The sequence below is a fragment of the Cibotium barometz genome, chromosome 49, assembly GCF_041138505.1.
Source record: "Cibotium barometz isolate CiBa-2024 chromosome 49, ASM4113850v1, whole genome shotgun sequence".
NCBI classification, from domain to species: domain Eukaryota; kingdom Viridiplantae; phylum Streptophyta; class Polypodiopsida; order Cyatheales; family Cibotiaceae; genus Cibotium; species Cibotium barometz.
In genome coordinates this window covers 17,872,411-17,889,153 of record NC_141094.1, presented here as the reverse complement: position 1 = coordinate 17,889,153, position 16,743 = coordinate 17,872,411, and the positions used below count along the sequence as shown (strand labels likewise).

The 16,743-nt window shown below is 47.6% G+C and overlaps 1 protein-coding gene across 50 annotated transcripts in view; it reads left to right on the top strand.

The window, feature by feature from the left end:
- Positions 1–16,743, top strand: part of LOC147610367 (uncharacterized) — an 80,102-nt gene that overhangs the window by 22,192 nt on the left and 41,167 nt on the right. For 22 of the 50 annotated variants that reach the window (XR_015264000.1, XR_015264001.1, XM_086785959.1 and 19 more), the window contains 5 exons: positions 3,606–3,678; positions 3,779–3,856; positions 4,010–4,069; positions 4,181–4,285; positions 4,516–4,626. Coding sequence is in view for 48 of the 50 variants with exons in the window: in XM_086785959.1 (XP_086642085.1) it covers positions 3,606–3,678; positions 3,779–3,856; positions 4,010–4,069; positions 4,181–4,285; positions 4,516–4,626 (427 nt within the window). In the remaining 2 variants the exon portion in view is untranslated. The remainder of the gene's footprint in view (positions 1–3,605; positions 3,679–3,778; positions 3,857–4,009; positions 4,070–4,180; positions 4,286–4,515; positions 4,627–16,743) is intronic. The other 28 variants (XM_086785958.1, XM_086785976.1, XM_086785942.1 and 25 more) reach the window with 3 other exon arrangements.

Sequence of the window (16,743 nt, the reverse complement as noted above, 5' to 3'; positions counted from 1 at the left end):
GCCAACGCCTTGCCTTGCCTACAGCGGTGCCTCAGTTGCCGTGCACCAACGACCAGCCAACCAAAGAGAAGAAGCGCCATACACCACCACACTCGACTCTACCACCCTTCGCTTTATATCAAGGACGCGATTCAGTTCGCTTTTCTCCAAAAACTAAAAGCAGTGGCAAAAGCACATCCTCCAAATAAAAATTATTATTTTATCATCAAAGGTTTAAAAACCTTATAAACTTTAAAATCCTTTTGTCCCCTTCACACTTGGGCTGGCCACACATGAGTTTCTTCTCGATTCCAAGTTGATGCCGTTCACCCTGTCCATCCGTGCCCGTGCCCACCTGCTTACTGTCCATAGGAGGTCGTACCAGAATACGCCGCCAAGGTATCCCAAGCACCCTTTGCAGTGGTGCAAGAAAGAATGTGCGGAATGATATGCTTGCGGCACGAGAGAGCAATCAATGTTTGGGCCTGAGCATCCCTAGCATCCCAAGTACGTTGCTGTTGAGTAGGAGGAAGACGAGGAGGTGGACCTGCATGAGGGTGAGCGGGAATCACTTCACCTTCCGCTGGAGCAGGTGCAAGAGGACGCTCCTCAGTGCCATCCACATACAGCCATACATTTTTGGCAACCAAAACACGACGCATCATATAAGCCCACATAGGGTAGTTGTCCCCATTGAGCTTGTACTCTTGAGATAGCATTCCAAAGAGGTCATTATTACTGTTGGCCATGATAGTACAGCAAATTTGTCACAAGTCACCAAGAGTAGGCAATGCCCAGCAAAACCGTAAGAATGCAGGAGATTAATAGCAGGATAACCAATGGACTGAAAGGGAACTCCTTCACCACGAGAAATACATATGCATGTCCCAAATCTGCAAGTGTACTGCACAATGATGCAAATCTGTCAAAGTGTCCACAATGGCATACATATACTGCATCAAACCACAAATGTATACATGTGCCGTGTGAAACACAATCCTGGCAGGTAAATTGGTCGAATGCTCCATAAATGGGCTCAATGTAGAAAAGCCCTAATTTTTAGGCAACCAATTAGACCAGATCTGAACCGGATCTGCACCTGTACATCTGCTAATGCGATTGTCACCTGTACCAAATGCTGTAATGCCCAAAAATTGGGGGAAATGCCCCAATGCCAACCAAATGTGCCTGTAATACCCAGAAAATTGGGAGAAATGTCCCAATGCCAACCAAATGTGCCTGTAATACCAAAAATTGCCTGCAAATAGTGCCAATTTTTACAAAATCCCCAAATTTCTAGTGCAATTATGCACCAAATCTGCTGAAATCAATGCCAATGTGTGCCAATGTTGCAATTGCAGGCTCAATGGTGAAAAGCTCCAATTTTTAACAGGCAAAATGTGCAATTTCAGGCTTGCAAATTTCACGAACCTTGCAGATCTGAGATTTGAAGTTGCTTTGGGCAGATCAGGTACTATACAGTTGGACCAGAGCAGGTACAGTCGTACGGTACAGGGCGCAGTACGGGCAGCAAGTAGCAGAGTAGATCTGGACAGTACGGGCATGAGGCAGCGCAGATCGGGGCAATGACGGCGGTACAGTACGGCGGCGGCATCGACAGCAGCAGGCAGGTGCAGATTTGGCGCAGGCAGCTGCTGTTGCAGGTGGCCTGCCCAGATCTGAGGCGCAAGGTGGCGCAGAGGATGGTGCAGGCGGCGGCGGCACACAGCAACGTCAGATCTGGATCTGATGGGCAGCGACGGCGGTACAGTTGAGGGCGGCGACGGACTGTTGCAGCAGGTACGGGTAGTGCAGGTCGCCAACAACAAGGGAGAGAAGAACGATTGTTAAAAAAAAAAATAATAATAATAAGAGAGAAAGTGTGGCATGTAAAATGTGCAATAGGCTAAAGCACTAGGCTGAAGGGCAACAGGTGGGTAAACCCTAACCCTAGTGTTGGGGTAGCAGGATGTAACCCTAACCCTAACCCTAGCCCTAACCCTAACCACTCTCTGATACCAATGTTGGGTAGGAGGGAAGCTAGCCCACACACACACACACACACACACACACACACACACAACCTCAAGCACAAAGAAATGTGAGTGTTGGAAAAGATGTACTCAATAATGATATGAAATAAAAGTACAAGTGAGTACTAAAAGGCCTAGGGCAAAGTGCCCAACACACATAAGTGTGTTCACACGGGGAAAAGACTTGTGTCCAATCACAGGGAAAAAGTGCCCGTGAGTAAGCTGGGTTCACACCTGAACTAGCCGGGCCTTCAACTACAAAAGACTGCTCGGATAAAGGAAAACATGCAGTAGCTCATGCACTTCATGTTAGTGCTAGCCTTGTTTTAATCATTTCTTGAGAGAGTTCACATACTGAGATGGAATCTATTTGTGGAAGTAACGTTGACTCTCCTAACCTTGACACATCTATGGCAAACTTTATTGAGTCACTTGATGACAACATCAAGGATTCTTCCAGCATGACTTCATATTACATAAGAACAACAAGATGGTATAGAAAAGTTCTTCGATTTTTTTATCGACTCACCAACGATGGACTTCTTTGAAGACATAGAGATTACTAAAGTGGATATAACATTTGTTTTAACCTTACCCACGGGGGATGACCATTGACATAAAGCAAAAGGATAATGTTTTCAACATTGTAGATAATTTCACACATTCTTCTAACAAATTGGATGAGTACTTCACTACTTTCAAGTTGAACACTTTAGCAGATACTGTTTAGGAATCATCGAGAGAATTCATGGTTGAACCTTCAGATTCTTCTATACCGCAACATAGCCAAGTCAACTTCAAGCCTAACATTTGGAAGTGGACAAAGAAGAAGACATTATAGAATGAAAGCACGACAACAAGACAATAACTTTTCAATGTGAGCCTCACTACAAGCATAAATGGCCTGATGACAAAGAACTTGACTTTGACATGGCACAATGACTAAGAACTTCAACAACATCTACCAATATTTCCACAACTCTTTCAACATCAGAAATCTCTTATTTAGCCAGAGTCTTATTTTAAGTCGGAGGGAATGCCACGATTGTGAATTTCTCTCTCTAACTACTCTTGATTAGCCTTCCATCATTGAACGGACACCAATGAAGCGTCCACACCCTGTCACATGGGTCATCACTAAAGGACACGTCTTTTCAAAGAGACAAATCTATTGATCAAAGGACACATCTCTACGTTCAAAAGACATAACTATTCATTCAAGAGTCACACCCTTTCGTTAGGGATGTGCCTCTTCGTTTGTACCTATTCAGGCCCTATTTAAGAAGGCCTTGTGTATCATGCGAACAACACAACTTTCCGCTCTTTGCCTCGTGTTTACTCTGGAAGGACACAACCTCCTACATCTGGCCGACAGGGTCTTGATCAAATTGGGCTTTTGCTGCAATTATCTGAGCCTGGCTAATGTTTGAATCTAATCTTTATCTTCTGCAAATCAGGGATTAGCGTGGGATTAAGCATGTCCATGTGCATGCACATGACACTTTTACCTTTTAAATGGGTACATTCGTAAAACAATTGAACAGAAGCTTGTCATTAAACACATTTAGCTAATCTTTTGTCATTGGAAAATAGCAGACTTGGCAGAGAAGGGGAATCTGATGCTAGAGTCCAGCCGGGAGCTCAAGGGAATACACAGCCTTGGCAGGTGCCCTTTTCGAAATTGGCTGGCCATGGCTCTGAGCTATTTTAATCTCCCACTAGAACCTTATATGAGAGGAAATAATGTTCGTAAACTTTTTTTGCAGGAGCTTGTGCAAAGTACTTCCTGGCCTCGAGAGGAGATTAAGCAGTTGAGGAATCTTCTAACAGATGCCACATTAAAGGCATGCAAGAAAGTGCTCCTCTTTGAACTCGATGTTATCTGAGCTGCCTTCCTTTGCTTGAATTCTTGTCTTATAGTGCGTGATATGGTTTTAGAGGAGTTTTAGCTTCTTGCTAACTGATCTGCTGCCCCATTTTTGTGCTCAACTTTACAGGAGATGCAGTTAGTGCATGAAAACTACCTGTTGGAGAAACGACTTTTTGAGCTGCGATTGGTTTGTGAATAATTCTAGCTTTTTATTCTCTCTGCCTCCTCTCAGTGAAAACAAAATCTTTAACAGGAACTGCAGAGTTTTACTTACAAAAAAGGGGGGTTTTCTCTTCAGACTGTTGAGAAGTATCAGCAACAACTCGTGGATGCTACTTCAAGGGCCACAGCAATTGAACACAAAGCACTAGAGGAAAATGCTCGGCTTTCATCTGAGATTAGAGTAGGTTTTGTAATAGCTTGGACATCTCAATTCTTTTTGAAGTTGGCTCTCATTTCAAGCATTAGAGGAGAATGCTCGGCTTATGTTAAAGAGTAGACTAGGTTTGGTGATAGCTTGAACAAGAGAAATATATAGCTCTTTGTGTATGCAATTTCAGTGAAGTTGATTGGATCCAAGTGCTTATACATATGCTCTCTCCTAATCAAACATCTGGACACATGATGCTCAAGGTTGCAGATCAGGACATCAACTTGTATTCGTCCTCGCTTTTGCCCTTGCTTGTGGAATTCAATTTGCAACCTGCGACTAGGGACCCACATTCCATCGTTAGTGGCATTAAGGTGTGACATTTGCCCAGGATTGTAAAGATGCGGTTTTTTTTGTTTGTGCTATGAGTGGGCTTCTAGTTCAAGTTTCACTTCCAAAAAGACCAATATCAGGTTTATCTTGGGTATGAAGCTTGGTTGGTTGTGCTGCAACTTGCAATGGGTGGAGTAAGTTTGCAACGTGTTTGTTTTTGGATGTGAGCTTCTCATAAATAAAAACAAAAAGGTTCAAAAGGAAATTTGCATGGGTTGGGTGCTTTTCTTTCTGCTCTAAGTGTTTCTAGCATACCAAAATGTTCATTAATAATCAAGCACGCAGTACACGCTGACAAAAGAACTTGGCCCGCTGACAAAAGAAATTTTTACTACATGACAACGAGAGACATGGCTTGATTGTTTTTCCCTAACCATAAAACACAGAGATTATCAGGGTATTCTGTAAGGAAACCCCTTATCCAGTCTACAGTATCTTTGGAAGCCTTTTCATCTAGGTCAATAGTCTCCTACTCAGATTTATTCGTGAAGGCTTTGGAAGTTGCATCTGACTCCTATTTCTCACAGAAGTCATTTTCCATTTGTATTGGTTGCCTGATTAGGGGTCAGCCCCTAGAGTCAAGGGAGCACAGTCAGGTTTGGGAAATGTTCTCTTTTGGCACGCTTATCTCATTTCTAGTTTTCCGCATTCCTCACCAAGGCCATTGATGAGCAACTAGTGGCTATGTTGCATATGCTGCTGCAACAGTTCAACAATACTCAGATGGTGGCATTTTGGCGTGACTTTTACGTTCCAGAGACTCTGGTCTTCAACTCAACTGATGCTTGCAAGTCCTGGAACGGGTTGTTTGGAGTGACACTAGGAATGTTATTCTAGTATAGGTTTGAGCAGCCAAGAGAATTGTCACAGTGCCTCATGTGATGATCCGGGTCGGTGCCCTGTCCATAGCGAAGATGCCTTTGGAGAATCCTCTACCAAATTTGTTGAGCCTTTGGGCAATCCCAAAGGCAATGTCTCTGAGTCTCTTGGGGTTGGCCGCACCGCGGGCAAGCCGCTGGTCGACCACCAACTGCCAGCCAAGTACCGACCGCCAAACTCCTATGTGCCATCAACCAAAGAAAGAGGGTGATCTTTCTTGGCCGAAAGCTATACCACAGTCTCTTCCAGAAGTTTGAAACGAAATGTTGTGAGAGACCCTGAGATTGCCAATGTGCTGCTGTTGCCGGTGTGCCATCTATCTCAGGCATTTGGATCCTGCGGCATAGCTGCGAGTATATGCAAAGAAGGGGGCGTCTAGAGTCTCCTCTCGATCCGCTAGATCATGCCAAGTCCACTCTCTCCGGTCCCATTGTAGGCGCGTGAGTGGCCGGTACTCCCATATCCATAGCCGCCATAATCTCTCCCTGGCCACCTTTGTCGTTGTTGGATCAATATGCCCTTCCCGTGTCCGAAAACCAATCACCCTCACCCTTTGCAAGGTGTAGCCACTAAAATCCTCCAAGGGAAGCTCAGATCTAGCTAGTATGCCATGGGATCCAATAGAAAAAGTGAGTAGACCACTGCCCTCATCTGCTCCGTGGACCGCCATGAGGATATCGTGTCTGGTAAACACACCTAGCCACACTGGGGGGGTCGGGTTTGGAGGAGTCAACCACTCTTGAGGGATAGCTGAGTCGATGTTGATGCTGAGCCTATCTCTACCCTGGATTCCTATCCGGCCTCTCTCCTGCACCTCCGGGGGGTAATTGCCTGTGGGCGATCCAATCTCCAAGAGACTTGGCTGGTTCCATGCTCAAGGCCACCCAAGAAACATGGGGTCGGGCCCCTAGCATACGGATGAAGGGGTTCCAAACCAAAGGCTGCCAAAGCCGCTCCTCTGAGGCAATTGGAGCTATTTGTCTGAGGGTTGGCCTAAGATGATCCCAAGCACGAAGTAAACTGGCTGCAGATCTGTCTTCAAACGTCGGGCTAAAACCACGGGCTTGCATCTTCGTGAAGATTCATCTGATACTCTGCGGCCAAGGGCCCCCAAGACTCGGAGTGCGGTCTGAAATCCGGGCCAATAGGAAATCCTTCCAAGGCTCAGCACTGGGAAGGAGGCCTCTAACAATTAGCTTGCTCAGCAAGGCCCGGCCCTGGATAGTAGGGTCGATGAGGCCTAGCCCCCCTCTGCGATGTGGCTGAATGATCACTCTCCATGCTACCTTGCCTTCCATCACATCCGGCCCATAAGAAGTTTTGGATCAATCGTTGTACTTCGCCAATACATGCCTGAGAAAAGGCCCAGCAGGAAGTGATGCACCACATGGTGACAAGTACCTAGTTCGCCACCACCACCCTGCCTGCTAGGGAGAGCCTCGCCAAGCTCCAATATAGAAGCTTCTTCCGAATACTTAGAAGAAGCAGGGCGAGCTGCTGCTCGGGAGAGATATCCATGCCACACTGGCAACCAAGATAACGCACTGGAGTGCCCCTTGGGGTCTACTGGAAATCCTCACAATTGGTCGCCAAGTTGGGGCCGGTGCTAAGCCTACCCAAAAACCACACGACTCGTGCACAGTTGATCTGTGCTCCTGATGTGCGGCAGAAAATCTCAATCGCCTCCGCAAATCTTTGTAGATTCCCCACATCTCCTGCAAGGAAAGTTGCTATGTCGTCTGCAAACTCTGAGTTCAGCAGCTCCTCCTGCGTGCGGAGGGGAACACACAATCCCTGAAGCCCGGTCTCTTGGGCGGAGAGAAAACTACTCATGGCCTCGGCGACGAATAGGAAGAGGTAAGGTGCCAGAGGACAGCCCTGTCTAACCGAGTGGGAGAGGGGATCTGTCGCCACGGGCTCCCTGAATGAGAACCTGGCTATGTGAGGCTGAGTAAAGTCCTGAGACTCCACGAATCCACTCCATGGGGAATCCCATCCGGCTTATTGTGCCCTCCAGAAAGCTCCAATCCACCCTATCATAAGCTTTCTCAAAGTCTAGGAGTAGCACAATGAGGTCCCGCTGGCGCATCCTGGCCGAAGCTGTCGCCTCCCAGAAGGTCAAGATGTTGTCCAGAATGCTCCGATCCTGAACAAAGCCAGTATGAGTGTCGTGGATCAAGGCTCGGAGAAAAGGCTGAAGTCTCTTGTTGATGGCCTTGGCCAAGATTGGCTGTGTCATGTGCACAGTGGGTATCTACCGTGTGCTATACGCATGCAAGACTAGTTTCGAGGCTTGGGGAAGCTTGGAACTAGGCAGGCTGATTGACGAGCCGAGTTAGGGATATACTAACGGGCGGGCACCCAAGTATGGACGGGTGGGCGGCCAAGTGTGGACGCCCGATGACCGGCCAAGAGCCTATAAAAGGGTGGCCAAGGTTAGTTATTGTATATAGAGAGTCTCACGAGTTTGTGAGAGCTCTATGGTCTTGGAGCCTGGATCTAGTGCAGACGTGCACCTGCTTTATGCAGCCGAGGCCGGCAGCAGTCTCGAGGCCCGCGAGGGCAGCTTCGTGGCGGTATGGGACGTCGCGAGGAGGAGATTGGTCGGTACGTCAACCTAGTTAGCTCAGCTCGTGGCTCGGTGGGGACAGCCAAGACTGTGGGCTTGCCCACGGCTGTCATGGTTGGGAGGTGAGTCAGGCCTGCACCCCCTTGCTTGTTTGTTGTTCGTTTGTTTGCAGGATTCGAGTTTCGAACCAAGATCGATCACGAGGGGATCCGTGGGGATTTGACAGTGGTATCAGAGCATACCTCGTGAACGAGCAAGTCGGTAGGTAGAGAAGAAGAGGTCGAAGAACGGTATGTGTTAAAAAACTTGCTGTTTTTTCTGTGCATACTGCAGTTTTCAGATTTGTATGTGTTTTTTCTTCATCAAAGAACCCCATGTTGATGGGAGATGGTAGGTTGAATAGGGTTGATTGCTTTTGCAAAGAAGAGGCCTGTTTTGTTGTGCATACGCATAACTTGCAGGGAGAGAAAACAGAAAAAAAAGAAAAAAGCACGTTTATTGCTTTTCGTTGATTTTCGTTGAACGAACGAGTGGGAGAGAGCGAAGTATGGGAGGCGTAGGCGTTGTATAAGCTGTTGTGGTTGACGTGTTGCAGGCGGCTAGCTTGCAGCCGGCCAAGCATGCGAAGGCGCCTAAGGCCATGTAGGCCTGCGTAGTCGGGCAGGCCATCGCTCACATCAGGCGGGCTGGTGCCCAGGCCAGGCCGGCGCCCAGGCCAGGCAAGGCGGGCTGATGCCCAGGCCCGACCAGCGCTCAGGCCACGCACGGCAGGTTCCCACGCAGGCTGGCAAGTTGGCACGGATACACGCAGGACACGCAGGCGGCGACAGCAGCAGCTGGCGACGGAATCTATGCCCGGCAGCTAATACAGGCGTCGGCAGCTCACCGACGGGTGAATCCTGGAGGGGAAAAAAAAAAAACACAAGGAAAGCACGTTTTTTAGCTTTCGTTTTTTTTAAAGTTTAAAATTTTAAAGTTTTAAAAAGAATCCTCCAAGGTTTCAAAGGTTTCAAAGGTTTCAAGATGTTTATTTTTTTTTAAGTCAAGAGAATATATATATCCATATATATATATATATATATATTAAAAAATATATATATATATATATATATATATATATATTTATTCATGAAAAAAAGAAAAAAGAAAAACACAAAAGCTAAAGCAAAAGCTAAGTCTAGCTTTTCGAGTTTTTTTTTGGCTTTTGGGAAACCTTTATAAACCCCTCTAGTGGGCTTCTTGCCACACATCTCTCGAGTTCTCAAGTTCTCAAGTTTTCAAGCTCTCAAGCTCTCGAGTTCGTTCGCACTTTCATTGTGCAAAGATCGAATTTTCTCTCCACGTACCCTCTTCACGATGTCGACCCAAGAATCAGAGTTGGAGCCCCTCGTGGAACGCGAAGGCTTGCCGGCTACGGAAGGCACTGATGCCGATCTTTTTGACGAGTTTGTGTCAAAATCAGATTTCCAAGAGTTCAAAGTAGCTCTCGAAGCTTCTTTGACGGAACGTCAGGCACAAATCGCAGCCCAGATGCAGGCTTTGCAGAACTCCATCGCTCTCTTGACCACTACCCTCTCTACTTTCTCAGGAATGGATACCTTGGCTTCTGCTTTAGGCCCCAATATTACTCCGGAACCGTTCGGGGGCGAGCAGAGAACCAAGGAGATCGTGGACACTTGGCTACACAAGTGGCAAGTTCACTTTCAGTTTCATCCATATGATGATGGAAAGAAGATACAGTTAGCAGCAGGTTTCCTGTCCGGCAAAGCTTTGCTTTGGTGGAAGGAACTGAACCCAAAGCCAACGACTTGGGCACAATTCGAAGACATTTTCAAGAGAGAATTCCTCAAGAAAGAGGATGACTACGATGTTGTTGCCCGGTTTTCAGCTTTGACCATGACCTCGCAGCACCTCACTTATGAGGTCTACCTCTAGAAGTTTCGTGACTTGCAGATGAAAGCTACAAAGATGGATCCCACTACTCTTTTGGGGTTTTTCGTAGCTGGTTTACCAGACTCGTACCGATTACAGGTTAAAAATAACAAATGTAAAACTTTGGACGAGGCCATTCATTCAGCTCGTATCTATGATGATACGATGGTCTCTTCCAAGTCGAAACCCGTTACCGAGCAGGGGAACAAGCATAAAAGAAAGTTCTCCGCACCTATGGCTAACACGACTGAAGGCAAGTCTTCGGACCAACCTTCGAAGAATACAAGTTCGACACCAGCGAAGAAGAAACGACTCCTTAGGGCTTTGAAGCTCAAGAAGGAAGGACGTTGTTTTATCTGCGAAGAAAAAGGACACATGCGTAACGAGTGCCCAAAGAAAAAGGGTACCAAGTCAAACGCAGGACCCAAGCCAAAGGCAGCTAACCAGTTGTCTTTGACAGGTACGTCAATTAATGTACTCTCTCGCCCTAGTACTTGTTCTGATTGTCTGTTCAATTCTAAGGTATTTGGCATACATGATCTTCTCCGAGTTTATGGAGAAGTGAATGGCCATAAAATTCAATTTCTGTTAGACCCTGGCAGTTCGCATAACTTTGTTAACTACAAACTTGTGCAGAAATTGAGTCTTGATACGACACTCAGCGACCATACCTATGAGGTACGTCTACCTGCGGGCAGACAAGTTTGGGATCGCAAGGTGGAGATGCTTCCAATCTAGATTCAGGACTACAAAGATACTCTGGAATGCTATGTCATGCATCTGGAAAATGTAGACTTGTTATTAGGGATTGAGTGGTTTAAGACTCTTGATGTCCAGATAGATTGGTCTAGTCATATTTTTTCTTTTCAGCATAGGGACACCAAGTATAGTATTTTAGGTGATTGTATTCATCCCTCTCAGGGACCTCTTGTAAATACTATTGATTTTGGAAATATAATGGATTCTTCTTTGTACACCGCTTTCCATTGTGTCTTGATTCCACTTTCTTCTTTTCTCATCCCTTCGTTGGATGTGAATGAATTAAGTGTGTTTGAAAGCAAAGAATTACAGAAGATACTTAATTCGTTTCAAGACGTATTTCCTAAGGAATTGCCATCGGGTTTACCACCTGAACAGGCAGTAGATCATCGTATTGACTTGATCCCTGGTGCTCATCCTGTGAGTATTCCACCTTATAGGATGAGCCAAGCTGAGAAAGATGAGTTGGCTAAACAACTCGAAGATTATTTGAGGATGGGCCAGATCCGTCCAAGTAAATCACCTTGGGGTGCACCTGTGTTGCTTAGGAGAAAGAAGGACAATACTTGGAGAATGTGTATAGATTACAAAAGATTGAACAAGCTGACAATTAAGAACCGTTATCCTCTCCCTAGATCAGATGACCTAATTGACCGGTTAGCAGGAGCGAAATATTTCACGAAGATAGATTTACGTACTGGCTATCACCAGATACGTATTCATGAAAGGCATGTCGAAAGAACCGCCTTTCGGACTAGGTATGGCCATTACGAGTTTCTCGTATTACCTTTTGGGTTAACCAATGCTCCAGCCACTTTCCAGCAAATGATGAACGATCTTTTTTGTGAACATTTGGGGAAATTTGTGGTGGTGTCCTTGGATGATATTTTGATTTATAGTCGTACTCTTGAGGATCATGTCAGACACCTCACGATTGTCTTATCTATTTTAAGACAGAATCGACTATATGCTAAGTTCAGTAAATGTGAGTTCTTTATGACCGACATCATTTACTTGGGACACAAGATCACTAGAGATGGATTGAGCATTGACTATGACCGAGTTCAGAAGGTTTTGGACTGGCCTATCCCGCGAACAGTGAAACAACTTCGTTCTTTTCTCGGTTTTGTTGTCTTTCTTCGGAAATCTGTACGGGAGTACTCTCAGCTCACACTACCGATGACCGACTTATTGAAAGGTCGTGGACGTAAGTCAAATCAGCCTATCACTTGGAATAATGATTTGGATATGGCCTTCAGACTTTTGAAAGATAAAGTCAAGGAAGCACCTATCTTAGCATTGCCTGATCCTAGTCGGCCTTATGTTCTTGAAACTGATGCCAGTGACTATGCTATCGGGGCTGCTTTATTTCAAGATGGTAGACCGGTTGCTTTTGAAAGTAAAAAGCTAGGCGACACTCAATCTCGTTGGCCAACCCTGAGAAGGAGCTTTATGCTGTGATTCATGCTCTCAAGGTTTGGAGACATTATTTATATGGCTCCAAGTTTGTGGTATTGACTGATCATCAGTCAATCAAGTATGTGTGTGATGCGGATGATTTGAGAGGCAGGAAAGCTCGTTGGGCAGAGTTAATGCAAGATTTTGATTTTGAAATCCAGAGAGTTCTCTGAAGGAACGATGGTGTATTTGCGAGTTCTGAAAGATTCCGAGACTTTACGAACAGGTAGATCTCCGAAATTATCCCCTAGATACTGTGGACCATTTCGTGTTACACGACGGATTGGTTCAGTTGCATATGAATTGGATTTGCCTTCTCATGTGAAAGTTCATCCTGTATTTCATGTCAGTAGACTTAAAGAAGTACTGGGTGGAGCAGATCAGTTAGTTACTCCTCAAGAAATTATAGATGTCCAGGACATGACATTTGTTCCGCACGAACCTGAAAAGATTCTTGGATTTCGTGAACGAAAATTGCGTCATACGCTTGTCACGGAATACAAGATCAAGTGGAAGGATCGTGTTGAGGAGGACGCTACATGGGAGACATTGACTTCTCTTCAGAGAGATTATCCTGGCTTTTTAGTGAGCTCAGGAGTGAGCTCTTAGAGGAAGGGGAGTATGTCATGTGCACAGTGGGTATCTACCGTGTGCTATACGCATGCAAGACTAGTTTCGAGGCTTGGGGAAGCTTGGAACTAGGCAGGCTGATTGACGAGCTGAGTTAGGGATATACTAACGAGCGGGCACCCAAGTATGGACGGGTGGGCGGCCAAGTGTGGACGCCCGATGACCGGCCAAGAGCCTATAAAAGGGTGGCCAAGGTTAGTTATTGTATATAGAGAGTCTCGCGAGTTTGTGAGAGCTCTATGGTCTTGGAGCCTGGATCTAGTGCAGACGTGCACTTGCTTTATGTAGCCGAGGCCGGCAGCAGTCTCGAGGCCCGCGAGGGCAGCTTCGTGGCGGTATGGGACGTCGCGAGGAGGAGATTGGTCGGTACGTCAACCTAGTTAGCTCAGCTCGTGGCTCGGTGGGGACAGCCAAGACTGTGGGCTTGCCCACGGCTGTCATGGTTGGGAGGTGAGTCAGGCCTGCACCCCCTTGCTTGTTTGTTGTTCGTTTGTTTGCAGGATTCGAGTTTCGAACCAAGATCGATCACGAGGGGATCCGTGGGGATTTGACAGGCTGTCCCTAGAAGAGTGATGGGTCTCCACTATCGGATCTCCAATTTGTCACCACCCTCCTTGGGAATCAAGTGAATCAAGCCCTCTGAGAGACTCTCTGGCATGGCTCCGGTGATCATAATCTCATTGAAGGAAGCTCGAAGGCCACCTTCCATGAGGTCCCAATGGCGAAGAAAGAAGGAGATTGGAAGCGCGTCCGCCCCCAGGCATTTTCCCCTGGGAAGTGCCGTCAATCAATGCCTCCGCCAACTCCTCAGCAGTAAATGGTGTCAATAAGAATGACCGAAGAGAAGGGGAAACCACGTTCCTCGTATGCAGCCAAACCCTCTCGCTATGCTGCCAGACCCTCTCGCATGCGTCCACCACGTGTGGAGATATTGGGGCACCTGTGAGGAGGGATCGAAAAAAGTCCGTGGTGATGGCTCTCACTTGGGGGGGGGGATTTGAAACAATAGCTCCATCCTGGCCATGCAACCTTGTGAATACCGTCTCTCCTCCTGTGGGGGCCGGCTATCTCAAAGAAATCCCCTGTGACTCTATCACCGGCCTGAGTCCAGAAAGAGGCCTTGGCATGATACCTGTATCCCACCCTCCTCTTCTGTATGGATTAATCTCCGTGTGAGCAGCGGCAAGATGACTCTGGATCCACCAACTATCCGGGGGCCTCTCCTGAAGCCACTGTAAAGAGGCAAGACGACTCAAACTCCTCTCCTGCTCCCGAAAACCCTCTAATCGGCTCTGGGCTGCCTCCTGCAAGAAATTGCTGATCTCCCCTAAGCCCTCTTCCAATGTGCACACAGCAGAGCCTGAAAGAAAATCCAATCCCGCCCATATCTGCTCTATCTTGTTGCATATCTCAGGGTCCTGAATGAGGGTGTCCGAAATCCTCGAGCTCACATGCTTGTCGTGCCTCCAGGGGTCCTCTAAGGACAGAATAACCGGGGCGTGATCAGAAAATGAAGTGCCTGTCAAGATACCAATCATATTCCCTTGGTTGCAAGCCCACTCATCAACATAAAACCTGTCTAGTCTAGAGAGGTTGGGGCCGGTGCTCCTCCTATCCAATCTCGAGAAGCAAAGGCTCCCAGGGCTACGCCCAAACTTTGGATGATGCCAAGGGTCCTGTCCCCTGAGTGCAAGAATCATCTCCCCCGAGGTTGGATACTTTGCTTCTAAAACTGTGGCCGTGCCACCTCCAAGTCATTCCTTTGCTGCCTCTATCATGTCAAAGTCACTGCCCAAGCACCAAAAGTCAGCCTGAGGGAGGGCCTGTCGGACTGAGCTCCAAAAGAGGGCTCTACCTACAGCAGCGTTCGGAGCAAAGCCAACGCTATCCTCTCCAATAGTAATGGTAATCCACTGTGCACGCCCCGAGACAATGCCTCCTGAGGTAGTCATTGCCGGGAACAGTTGCTCACTAACAGATATACACCCCTCTCCCTGCATCCGAGAGGGGCCGAAGGATGGGGACCTGAAAGTGTGACTCCTGCCTGGAAGAATCTTCCCGCATCTGCGGGTGCGCCTCTTTGAGAGAGGATGCTCCTAGAGGAAAAGAATGTCTATGGGTCCCCCCACTATGGCCCTCTGAAGCTCGCCTCGTAGGATGCCTCGTTTATGAAAGCACTGAGCCCCCCCTAAACCCTTAATGTTCCATGAATCAATCCGCATATCAATCTGTGTGTGATGCGGCACTAGCGGAACTGCCCTCCACTCGAAGAGTCTTGGGCGAGGGTTTAGATGGGGAATAATCACAATCCGTGCGGGGGCGAAGGCACGCTAGGTGGGCACTAATCCTGTCCTTCATGTGACGCCACTCCGCATATGCACACTCCGGACTCCATCGATCACATTGGAGGTATTTGTAAGAGGGGGGAAGAGGTACCGCAATAGAAGTATGCATGAATACAAAGAGCAACACCTCCAGGATGGAGACTACCATCTCCCCGTCGTGGCCTCGATGGGCTGAACCTCCAAGCTCCATCCTAGTCAGAGGCCAACAATGGGTGAGAATGTCGGTTATGCAAAGATCATGGAGATGGTGGGAGAGCTTGATTGCCTGACCTTGGATGGCATTTGCCACTAACTCAGGATCCCACCCTCTCCCCGGGGTTGGATTGAAGGGGAAAGAGAAGATCATTGCGCCATTATCTGGCGTAGAGGGCCTGGAGTGGTGAAAAACCACACATACTCGAACAGGAGCTCCTGACTCGTCAAACATGTCGGTCCATTCTGTCGGCAGACATCGGAAGAAACTACAGTCCACAGGTTGTCCCAGGATCCTGGGGGCTCTGGCGGGAGAGCCCTCACCGGGGAGGCGGCAATGGTCATCTCTACCGGCTTAGAAAATCGGTGAATCAAGCGACATCCCGCCGGCTGCCTGTGCTTTTGGTCAGGGGTTGTTGGGGGGTGACGAGAGTGCTTTGGAGAGGCAGATTGGGGGGGTGGGTGGGGGGGGGAGGGCTCGGATGATAAAGGTGGGGTGGAGTGAGTTGCAGTGGGTAGAGTCGGTGTCGAGGCTAGGGGAGGAGGAGGGGGAGAAGGTGGGGAAGGGCGGAGGGGCGGAGAGGCTGGGGAGGGGTGCTAAAGTTGTGGGGAGGGGCCCGTCGAGGGCTCAGAGAGGCCGGCCGGCCTCTTAGAACACTGGGGGTCGGGATCTTGACGAGGGATCGGCCGCCATACTGGTGGGGTCGGAGGAGTCCGCTTCGGGACTGGAGAGGGCACATCACCAACGGGAAAATGCTGAGATAAATGCTCATAACGGTTCTCTGACAGAACCGAATCCTCCTAAGATCTGCCAGTGCTCAATGAGCCAAACAGGAAGAAAACGATGATGTGGAGTTGTCGATGCGGGAGTGCTATGGGCTGTACATAGTTGTCCTGCATGTGCTTGATGCCGGGAATGCTCACTTGTGCTGAGAATTGTCAGCAAATTTAGTTTATGTTATGTTTTCTTGTTTTCATATTGTATTGGAAGAAACAGGTGGAGCCAGTGGTGAACCTGTCAGAATACACAACGGAGATGATAACCAAATCTGTGATGGGGAGAAACCTGAATTAAGGTTTAGAGTTCATTCATGGGAGACATACACAGAGAAGCAAGGGAGAGAGAGAGAGAGTTGTGGGGATAAGTCAACTCATCAAGCATGAGTGTGTGACTCCCCTATCACACATGTATATTGCACTAGTACACATAGTGCACTTAGTACATTAAAAGTACTAAGTGTACTATGTACTATAACTTATGGGCTTGTACACACTATAAGGGTGGGCATAACGCCTTTACCCCAACAACCTCCCACTTAAAGGCAAAGTGCCCT